The following is an 11421-nucleotide window of genomic DNA, read 5'->3' on the forward strand; positions in this document are numbered from 1 at the left end:
GGTTGGTTGGGTGGTGGTTGGTTGGTTAGTTGGTGGTTGGTTGGTGGGTGGGTGGATGGGTGGGTGATTGGTTGGTTGGTGGTTGGTTGGTTGGTTGTTGATTAGTTGGTTGGTTGGTGGTTGGTTGGCTGGTTGGTTGTTGATTGGTTGGTTGGTTGGGGGTTGGTTGCTTGGTGGTTGGTTGGCTGGTTGGTTGGTTGACAACACCCAAAACCTGAAATGCAGAGTCCACACCCACTGACCCTCACTCCTGTGCCAGGCAACCTTCCCATTTCTCTCCTTTGTCAGCTGCTCTGCCAGGTCTGTTTTTCATGATTGTCTCAAATGAGGCGATTTCCGCACACAGAGGCTCTGGTTTCCTGCCTGCTGTCCATAGACAGCAAGACCTTCATCACATTTCATCTGGGTGGTGGCAGAAAGCTGCCGCACACACACAGCTCCCAGATCCAAGCTGGATACTCTGCCCTTGCCTTCATTCGTTCACTGTGTGTTGACTTCCTTGGCATGGGTGACCCTGGGAATGCCAAGGTACGTAGGGTAGAAGCCTCGTACTGCCCTCTTGAAGCCCAGGGCCTGGTCAGGGGCTACCGTGTGACATTATGTCATAGATGGTACATTAGTTTGCTGGTTCATGTTTGCAGTGATTTTTGCTGAGTCTCTACTATGTGCCAGCTGTTCTGGGTGCTGGAGAGACAGCAGTGAACAAGAATCCAGGCCTTCGTGGGCCTCAGACTCCAGTGAGAGAAGGAAGCAATGTGTAATGTCATGTCAGGTGGTAACGAGTCAGGCCCAGCAAGGGGATGGAGATGAATGGGGGGAGCTAGTTTAGGCCGGGGAGGAGGCCTCCTCTGTTGAAAAGAGGATGTGAGCAGGGACCTGAGCCAGGACGCTGTGAAGGAGGGCTGTCTGCTGGGCCAGAGAGTGGGTGTGGCCAAAGCCAGAGGAGCCGAGGGGCAGAAGGAACGAGGGAGGGCAAGAGATGAGCCTAGAGAGATTCAGGTCTGCGGTTTCAGCCCAAGGCCGTGCAGCCAGGTTTATTACTAATTCAGACTTTTCAGCTTCTAAAGGAAAGCCCCCGATATTCACCCCCAGTGGAGAGATCTAGAGATCCCCATAATCTACCACTTGAATGTACCTGCATGGAAACAATAAATAAATTGCATGGGCATGCCCCGCATGGGCAATAAATAAAAGCCATAAATAGCTTCATGTTGGTTCAGGTCAGGTTTTGCTAACAAATAGGTTGTGCAATTCTTTCTTTCTTTCTTTCTTTCTTTCTTTCTTTCTTTCTTTCCCTCCCTCCCTCCCTCCCTCCCTCTCTCTCTTTTTCTTTCTTTCTTTCTTTCTTTCTTTCTTTCTTTCTTTCTATCTCCCTCCCTCCTTCCCTCTCTTTCTTTCTTTTTTTCTTTCTTTCTTTCTTTCTTTCTTTCAAGAGCTTTGTGGATTTCTGAATGCAGAGCAGGAACTGAGGTTCTGGGGTGGAGGCCAACGGTCTAGGGTTTTACTCCCTGTGGGATGAGGAGCCATAGGAGGGAGATTGATCTGACTTTGGTTTTAAAAGTACCACCTGACCACCGTATGGGGAACAAGCTGTAGGAGCTGAGGGTAGAGGAGGTAGAGGGGCCTGGGAGGAGGCTACTGCAGTGGTCCAAGCACGTGATGGTGGCCTGGACCGTGGCAGTGGGATGACTGAGAAATGCTCAGATCCTGGATACGTTTTGGAGGTAGAGTCAAGAGGGCTTGCTGATGGACTATAGAGTCCAGGACAACGCCAAGGTTGGGGGCAATGGGGGCGTTGTGTGTGTGTGTATGCCGGGTACACTCTTTTCCAAGGGCAAGACTCGAATTCTGTCCTTTGCCTAAAAACCTTCAGTGGCTCCCTACGGCCCTCAACATAGTCCAGCCGCACTACTGAGGCCCTCAAGCCCCTCGTGGTCTGGCCTTTACTAACTTGGATAGTTTCATTCCTGGCCACTCCCCAGCCCTCGTGCTTGGTGACTCAGACCGGCTGCACTCCCTTCACAGCCTCCCACACGCTGTGTCCTCACTGTCCTTCCAGCCCTTGCATGCTGGCCTCTCTCCCTGAGATGTGCTCAGGCACCACCCAAGGTCTCTACCGTGCCAGGAGGCAGCAGTCACAGTGGGTTCTGTGAACAGCGCCCCCTGGAGATGTGCCACATGGGAGGTCACCCTTTCATCTGCTTACCTCCCGCCCTTTCTCCCGGTTCGGAGAGGGCATTACCACCCCCCCAGGACGGAAGCCCGTCCTGCGAGCTCTCCTGGGGCCCCTGCACTGACACCTTGGTGGAATATTCAAACTGTCAATGCACGTGCCCCGTGTTATAACCCACCCCGTGACTGCTGAACTTCACACCATGCCTGGAATGGAGTAGGTGCTCAGTTAAGGTGTGTTGAATGAACAAATGAATGCGGACTGAACGAATGCCACCCCAGACCGTGGTCCCAATCCCCATCTCTTCCTCCCCCGGATCCCTAAAACTCTCCTTCTCCAAGTGCTTCGCGGCCTCAGATACGGATCGCTCTTTTTTCTTTTTTTTTTTCCTTATTGTCGCCATTATTTTTTACTTGTCTGATCTCCCCAGTTAGACAATAAGTTCCCGAAAGAAAGGGGCGGTGTCAATAATAATAATAATAACAGCCTCGGCCGCTAACATTTATCAAGCACTGACTGCGTTCCGGGAACCGATCTATGCCTTTTCCTATAGTAGCCCGTTGGTGATTTTAATTATAGCAAAACCCCTCTGATTTGCAGTCATCCCGTTTTAATTGAACAGAGCTTCTCCACCTCAAGTGTGTGGCAGAATTTTCTAGACGGCTTGTTCAAACACAGATTACTGGGCGCCCCCGCCCCCGACTTTCTGATGCAGAATTTCCATTCCTAACGAGTTCCCAAGTGGTGCTGATGTTGCTGCCTCCAACCCAGACTTTGAGAACCCTTGTTCTAGAAGCTTCTTCTTGGCCGTGTGTGTGTGTGTGTGTGTGTGTGTGTGTGTGCTGGAAGAAACCGGGGCTCAGAGAAGTCGTGGGACATTCCCGAGGTCCCACAGCTAGCAGGTGCCAGAACTCTGAGGCCGGCCCAGATACCTCTGACGCTGAACGCTGGTGCTCTGATGCTCTCCTTCCCCAGAGAAGCCAACCGTTTTCTGCCTGTTTTCTATTTTTCCAACGTGAACCTACCAAGGGAGCCGTCAGATTGCTCTCTCCCTTTCATCTCTCTAAACCAAAGCGATAGCTGGTGAGAGGTAATGGTAGTTTCCATGCAGCGCTGGCTTCAGTCGGCTGGCTGGGATCAGACGCTTTCCAGAGGACGCTGGCGTGGGTAACAACCGAGCACCTCGGGGAGGGTGCCGAGGGAGGGGCGGGGGGAGGCCGCCGCTTTGAGCTCAAAGGGCCCTTCAGGTTGCAGGGCTGGTGAGGGCCTGGGTAGCTCTCACTCCCTGGGTTGGGAGCGTGCAGGTAGAACATTGTCTGTAGTCTCCCCCAGCTCAGACGAGAGAAAACTATGTCTCCGCTCCCTTAATTGGGCACTGGGGTTCCTTTGGGCGGCCATTTGTTCACTTGTCAGACATTCAGTGCGTTTATTCTTGGAATATTTAGGGCTTCTCTGATTCTTTCATTTATTCATCTGAATTGAGCCCAGCTCCATGCCAGGCCTTAAGCTGGGGGATTGTGAAGGAGAGCGAAACAGACACTCGCCCCGGTCTCGTGGCCCTTTTGATTCCGCGTTCATTCATTCATTCATTCACTCACTCAACAAATACTTTGGGGGCGCTGCCAGTGTATGAGCCCGTCACCGGGTGTCGGGGCTCCAGCGCGGAGCCCACGGTCCATCAGGGGGCAGGTCACAAAGCAAGGTGGGGGGGAGGTTAATGCACGATGTGATGCGGGCGCTGACTAAATAAAATACAGCTGGGCACGGAGCAGAGCAGGGGGGGGGGTGCCGTGGGCGGTCAGGGCAAGCTTGTCTAAGGAGGTGACATTCAGAAGGTAGCTGAAGGACGAGGAGGCTCCCGCTGCGGGAATATCTGGGGCAAGAGTGGACCAGGCAGAGGGAACGGCCAGTGCCAAGACCCCGAGGCAGGAGCAGTTGGAAATGTTCGTGGAACACGGAGGAGGTCAGAGCAGCTGGCCTGGAGTGGGCGAGGGGAAGAGATGGGAGGCTAGAACATTCCGGGGGGGGGGGGGGGGGGGGGCAGCGATCGCGCGGCCGCACCATCCTGGATACAGACATGGATCTCCCTGTGTGCTGACAGTGGGTTGAGGGTTTGGAGCGGAATATGACGAGGAAACGAGGGAGCTAGGACGGTGGGGGAGGCTGAGTGGCTGGGAGTTTGGAAGCAGCGTCAGCAAGCACTGGGATGGGTTAACATGGGTTGTAAAGGAGGACAGAGGAGGATCAGGGTTGACTCCCACTTCTGTAGCCTGCGCACAGGGGTGGGTAACAGCAGTGCCATTCTCAGACACAGGACAGTCGGACACAACCAAATGGATGATTACTTCCAGTCTGCTCTGAAAGAGAGGAACCCAGTGTTCTGAGACTGGAGTTTGGGGTTCAGTGGAGGTTTCCCCGAGAAAGGACTGTTTGAAACCACATCTGAGGGAAGAGAAGCAGTGAAGCAAATGAAGAGGCAAGGAGGGCTGCATGTGCAAAGGCCCCGGGGCAGTCTATCTTCATGCCAGGTCACTTTAGGGCACTTGTACCCACGTGCTGAGGAAGCGTGGCAGGCAGGTGGCAGACAGACGCATTGGAAAATAGGCAAGGGGGCTTGGGGCTGTCACGGAGGGGCAGTCTAGACAGTCCACCACTGTCACAGAAGCTTTCCCAAGGAGACGACACCACAGTTGAGTCTTGAAGAGTGCACAAAAGTTCACCAAGAGACAGAGCGGCGGAGGGCAGCTTTCCGGGCCGTTGTGGACGCAAAATGCGTCTCATCGAATAACCCTCAGGAGAGACTTGGTGGGTGGGTAAGTGGGTCACTGAGGTCAGGAGCGTGAAGGGGCCTGGGGAGGTCAGCAGAGGCCAGACCGTGCGCGGCTGACGCGCAGGGTGATGAGTCTTACTTGAACCAGAGGCAGCGGGGGTTCCTGGAAGGGTTGGAAGCAATAGGGGTGTGGATAGACCTTCGTGATCTTCCTCCGCAGCCAGCGTCCCTGCTCCCAGAGGGTTGTTTCTGTGGCCACGTGGGGCTTGTCATGCCCCAGAACTGCTTTCTGAGCCAAGAGCTCATGCCAAATCCATTAATAACCCTGCTGCCAAGCCCCATTGCTCATTTCTGACATTATCCAGGCTAACATCCCTGGAGTTGCCGGCCTGAGAATTTACACAACTCCTACAGAACCAGTGGCTCAGGGTTGCTCACCACCTTGACCATGACCCTGCAGTGAGCCAAGCGATGGCCTCCAATTACAGAATCAAGTGCATGAACAGCTTCTTTGATTAACCAGGACACCGTTCCGCCTCTCTCTCTCTCTCTTTTTTTTTTTTTTTTTTTAATGCTGAGACCTAGATGTGTAGAATAGAGAACATGTGGAAAATACGGGAACGAAATGGAAGAAAAAAAAAATCCCTCCCAAAGACCACTGCGGTTAGCATTTTACTACGTTTCCTTCCCGGTGATCCACACAATTTTGTAGGCTTGGGATCATTCCAGAGAATGTTGCCTTTTTGCTTATCATTTTAATGTAATCATTTGTAATAAAAAAAAAAAAAAGCCCTTCCTCATAAACCTTTTAAGTTTTTATCTATGAGTCTATCCTGATTTCCTTAACCAGTTCCAACTGGCAGAGCTCTAACATGGAAACCTTCCTCCCTATCCCGCTCTGTGACAAATGCCTCTGTGCAGCAAGCTTTTTCTATATTTTGAATTCTCCCAAAAAAATGTGCACTTATGAGTCAAGCTCTCGATTTTGCCAAGCTGCCTTCCCAAAAGGGTGTGGGTTTAACCTTCCCGTCAGCAATGCGTGAACGTGTCTGTTTCACCATACCTTCCCCAGCACCCGGTATATTAACTTTTGAAGATCCTTGCTGGGGAAGAGTGGGTTTAAAAAAAAGGGGGGGGGAGTGCCTTGCTGTAAGTTCCTCTTTAGTGAGATTGACCCCTTTGTCCAAACATTTGATAAAGCCGTTGTGTTTCTGTTGTGACTTGCTCCGCCCATATAGGAAATGGAACCGAAATGTTATTCTTACCAATTTGCATGAGCACTGGAGATAGTGAGGATATTTTTATCTATGTGTCTCTTTCCTTTTTAGGTTGCATGAGCCCGAGAAGAATACCAGAGAAATAACCCAGGTACAGTCCTTGGTGAGATGCCCTTCCTGGTACTCTCACTGGTGCAATCTCCTTGCATCAACCAGAGTTGCAGATTCTGTTCTAAATTAAGACTCTTTCCCCAGAGTGGGGGAAGGGGTGGGGTGGAGGCAGGGGTGGAGAGAGTGGGGGGATGCTCACAGTCCTCTTTTCCCCCTTGTCCTCTGCCCCAGCCAGGAGAAGGTCACCACCTCCTTGACCCAGGGCACCCAACACACAACTCCAGGGGGCACCGCTCACAGTTTGTTCACCGATCGCCTCATGCAAGGGCATGCTCCCTTTCTGGCACTTTCTCCGCAGCACTGCCGGGGCGATTTCACGGGCAGCGTGGTTGGCCTGATTCCGAGAGACCTCGCCCTGCTTCTCACGGGCTGACGCTGTCAGACCTTGGAGGCCGAGGGTTCCTCTGTCTCTTGTGATGAGACAGGCCCTGCCCTGAACCCGCGAGGAGAGAGCACCAGCTGTCCTTGACATTTCCCGGGGTGTTGTCATCGTTTCAGATGCAATCTGTTGCACAGAGTCGGGCTGCTGAGAGGCACGGTCTTTGTAAAGCCCCAACTGTGGCCTGCTCTCCCGACCCAGGACAGCCCCGCCCCCGGCGGCCCCGGGCACAAGCCCGAGGGGTAATTACAAAGCGAGGCCTTCTCCCCAGTCATTGTTACCTCTGGACTTCTCTCAGGAACTTTCAAGGGAAAGGATGATGGTGAGAGGTGGTCACTAAAACCTGCACAGAATTCGCAGCCGGCCACGACTTCCTGAGCACCTACTATGTGCCAGGCCCTGGGCAGTGACCAAGGCAGCCACAGCCCGGCCCTCACGGAGCTTCTTACAGCCTTGTGTCTCAAATCCCCAGTGCTAGGTGCCGACCCCTGCCAGGGAGGAACTTTAAATGCTGTTGCTGTGGGTTTCCCAGAGAGAAGTGAGTGAGTGTGCAAGGCTCGGGACAGAGGGGGCCGTGTGGTGAGACCACAGCTGTCGGGTCCAACAGACTCTGGATCCTTTGCAGCTGTGTGACTTGAACCAAATTGTTTAACCTCTCTGGGCTTCAGTTTCTTCACTTGTAAAGCGGGGGAGGGGGCTCCTAGCGACGGACTGAGACAGGGCCTGTAAGCCTGCGGGAGCTGCGCTCCGTGGTGCTTACTGAGCACCAGCGAGGAGCCGTGGTGGTGTTTCCCCGCCTCCTTCTACAGCATAGGTGCTGGGCACGGAAGAAGCAAAGTTTGCAATTCATGATGAGTAATTTGAAGGCAGCCGTTGGGAGCGATAAGATTAGCACACGGGAGATGTTAAGATTTGCCAGGCGGTTGATGATTGCTAGCATTTATCGGACACACGGGTTCCCTCGATGTGTGCCAGGCTCTGTTCTGTGCGCTTTACCTGGGCGATCATGTCTGAGCCTCACAGGGACCCTGGAAACAGACACTATCCCAGCCCCGCCTTACAGATGGGGAAACCGAGGCCCAGAGAGGCTTAAGTGGATTGCCCCAAGGCCCTCAGCTAGACGGAGCAGGAGAAGGATTGAAGCCCCAGGCTCCTTACTGCACCTGCAACCTGGGCTCTCGTTCTCACATGCCCCTGTTCCCAGTCTCCCAGACCCCAGCTGCACCCTGAGTGAGGCTGAAATTGCCATCCATTCTTTCGTTCGTTCGCTCATTCCACACCGATGGGGCTTCTTCAGTGCCAGCCTTGGGTTCTGCATTATAACAAATAACCTAGTGAAGATGTGTTGAATAAACCAGTAAACGGATGAGTATCTCCACCCACTGGGGGTCGGCACCTACTCAGACCCCCAGACAGAGTCGGTCCTGAGTGGTGGGTGCTGTCATGGAGAGACACGGCTTGAGGAAGCACAGAGAGGATCCCTAGAGCCAGCTGAGGGGAGGGTGGTCTTAGGTTGAAGTGATGCACATGCTAAAAGGCACAAGATGGAAGGGGTTTCGTTACGAGGAGAAGGGGAATGGACAGCAGGCAGAGGGAAGAACCCTGAAAGGACAGAATGGAACGTCGGGCAGAGGGACAGTGAGGCGGCGCCGTGAGGTGACCCCACTGGCGGGTAGGAGGCTCCTTTGGGCCAGGTGAGGATCGGAAGGGTAAGGCCGGAGGCGGGGAACCTGGGCTGAAGAAGAGGGGGGCGTGAATTAGGGCTGAGCCAGCGGGGCCCAAGGGGAGACAGAAGCATCCAGCCTCGGTACCGATGGGCGGAGGAGTGGCTGGGGGCTCCAGAATGAACTTCTCTCCACCACATTTAGATCCAGGACAACAATGACATCACATACGCAGACTTGAACCTGCCCAAGGGGAAGAAGGCTGCCCCGCGGGCCGCCGAGCCCAACAACCACACAGAGTACGCCAGCATTCAGACCGGCCCGCCGCCCGCGCCCGAGGACACCCTCACCTACGCTGACCTAGACATGGTCCACCTCAACCGGGCCCCCAAGCAGCCAGCCCCCAAGCCCGAGCCATCCTACTCGGAGTATGCCAGCGTCCAGGTCCAGAGGAAGTGAATGGGACCGTGGTCGTCTCTAGGGTCTGTCCCCACGAGCCTTCCTGTCCCGTGTGGGACAGCCATGATGGGGACAGCCAGCCCAGTTCCCAGAGGGCCGGGATGGTGCAGGCCCTGGAACTCCAGGATGAGGCTGGCTCTTGTCTCCCCAACCCACGTGGCTCTTCGACATTTCCAGGGCAGCCACAGTCCCCCCACATCACCACACGCGGAGGCCGATGTTGCCAGACTAGCCGGGGGACCCACCTGGGAACTGGCCAGAACCACCAGGGTCCAAGAACCCTCATGCCTGTCTCCATCAACATTCGGGTCTCGGTCACGGTCTTGGAGACCCTGATTGCCCCCCTTCGTGCTCTGCAGCCTGATCTTCCAGGGTGAGGAGGGAGAAAACCCCACCTCCTTTTACCACCACCCACCTGGGGCTTGGGGAAGATTGTCCCTTTCGATCGAACTGCCCCGTCCGTGGAGAAGCTGGAAAAAAACCCTCTGGGACCCTCATCCCAAGACTCGGTGAGACTGCTGCCAAGAGTCCTAGCCTCCCCATCCCGGGATTGATGAGGCGCAAGCCCCGGGGGAGGGGAGGAGCCTCCGAGGAACCCCCACACAGCCGCCACCGCCACCACCAAGGACTGAGTAACAAAACCCCCCTCCTCCTGGTGGCCCTCCGAGACTCCTTGAGGACCCGCCGTCCCAACCGTGACGCTCCACACGGCCCCTCCTCTTCTTTCTAGACCCGAGCTTGCTTCCTCCAGCTAGCACTAACTCAGCAACATCTCGCTGCGGACGCCTGTAAATTATCGAGAAATGTGAAATGTGCAATCTTGAACCTGAGGTGTTAGAAAATTTGATCTGTGGTGTTTCGTTTTGTTTTGGTTTTTTTCTTAAAACGACAGCAACGTTCTCTTGGCTCTTTGTCATGTGTCGAAGTACCTGGTCGGGTCTTGTGCGGTCTAAGGTTTACCAGTTGGTCGTCCCGGGGGGGACCCTCTTTACGGCGGAAACTGGGTTCCCCCACATCCCAGACCCTGAGGATGGGGAGGAAGGTTGCAGTGCGGCTGCCCCGTGGAGACGCTTAGCCTTCCCTCCAGGGCAAAATAGGTCACGTTCTCAGCCGAGCCACGTGGCTGGTACTACGGTCTTCTGTGCCCCCATCGTGCTAAGTCCAGACCCGCTCAGTGCTCCTCCTCCTGGCTGCGTCCTTCACAGTGCAAGCTTGTCGAGACCCGAGGCCTCAGTTTTCTCATCCAGAAAGAGGGGAGAGAAAAGATGCCCCCCTGCTCCCTGGCATCTTACCAGCGCTGGAAGGCCACGCAGGGGAGGGAAGCTATGCCCGTCTGTTTCCCTGCCCCTTAACGACGACCCCATTCCAGCTCTCTGAGCTGGTGCCTGCAGGAGGAATCTTCTACTTCTGCTCTCAAACCCTTTGGGGATCAAACTGGAATAAATCCCAAACAGCCAGGAGGACTGGGCAGCTGTGAAGCCAAGACTGACCCTCCTTCTGTCCCTCTGTCTCAGGAGGTTGGGCAGATGCTGTGACCTGTTGCCTCTGATCCCCACCCTTCCAGTCGGGGGCCTGGCTGGGCCCAGGGCCAGCAGACGTTGCGAGCCCTGTCGATTCGGTCTTCACACGTAACCAACCAAGTCTTAGAGCGGAAAGGTTAATCTTCGTCGCCCCCTGGGTCCGGCCATCCATCGGATGCCCCAGGGATTCCAGGCCATCAGAACAAGAAGCTGAGCCATGCTGCCCATCAGCAGGTCCTACGCATGGAACCCTGGGAGCTCAGCTCAGACCCAGTTCTTTGGGGACAGAGATTTGGCATTTCACACGATGGCATCCAGGAATCGGGTGAGCCAACGGGCCATGTGGACAGTTTTGGCCGATGAGCCAGGGTTTCTCTGTGGCATCTGGGAGCACAGTGACCCAGCCACCTGGCTCGGGCCATTTCCAAGTTCCAAAAGGTTGGCTTGTCAACCTTAGCCTCCCTCTCTGCGGCCCAGAGAAGGCACATGTGCTTGAGTGTGTCCCATGTATGTGCACGCGCACCCACATATGCACACAGAATTTTAAGAGAGTGTTTTCTTGGTGCCATTTTATTTTATTTTATTTTGAATTTTGGAAGGGGAGGAAGGGAATGAGGCCAAGGAAGCTGTGCAGCTTTAGCTCCGGCCTGGCAGCCTGGAGATTCCCATACCTTGTGTATCGAACCCCAGGAAAAGGAAGAGGTCGAAACAACACTACGGAAGGAGCGTGGTTTCGGGAGTTTATTTTAAGACTGCTAGGAAGGAAACAGGCCCCATTTTGTATATAGTTGCAACTTAAACTTTTTGGCTTGCAAAATATTTTTGTAATAAAGATTTCTGGGTAACAACGACCAGTTTGGGTGTGGAGTGTCTTTGTCTTTGGGAGGGTGCCCCTCCCCCTCCCTGCCACCCGTCCTCATCCTCGGGAGCCTGGGAGAGGATCGCATGTGGCCCCTAGGGCTTGGGGACTGCAGGGTTTGGACCTCTCTCTGGGGTTTTCTGGACACAAAGACTTTGTTTCCCCTGGCTCAGAGGGAGTCGGTGGAAGGTTGTGCCCCAAACACCTGC

At 54.5% G+C, this 11421-nt stretch overlaps 1 protein-coding gene across 4 annotated transcripts in view; it reads left to right on the forward strand.

Annotated features, from left to right (window-relative positions):
- LOC125936748 (tyrosine-protein phosphatase non-receptor type substrate 1-like) overlaps positions 1–11207 on the forward strand; it is a 41433-nt gene extending 30226 nt beyond the window's left edge. For 2 of the 4 annotated variants that reach the window (XM_049651032.1, XM_049651033.1), the window contains exons 8-9: positions 6272–6323; positions 8579–11207. In XM_049651032.1, coding sequence (XP_049506989.1) covers positions 6272–6323; positions 8579–8833 — 307 coding nt within the window. In that variant the 3' untranslated portion in view covers positions 8834–11207. The other 2 variants (XM_049651036.1, XM_049651035.1) reach the window with 2 other exon arrangements.
- The last annotated feature ends 214 nt before the right edge of the window (positions 11208–11421 follow it).

The sequence above is a fragment of the Panthera uncia genome, assembly GCF_023721935.1.
Source record: "Panthera uncia isolate 11264 chromosome A3 unlocalized genomic scaffold, Puncia_PCG_1.0 HiC_scaffold_11, whole genome shotgun sequence".
NCBI lineage: Eukaryota > Metazoa > Chordata > Mammalia > Carnivora > Felidae > Panthera > Panthera uncia.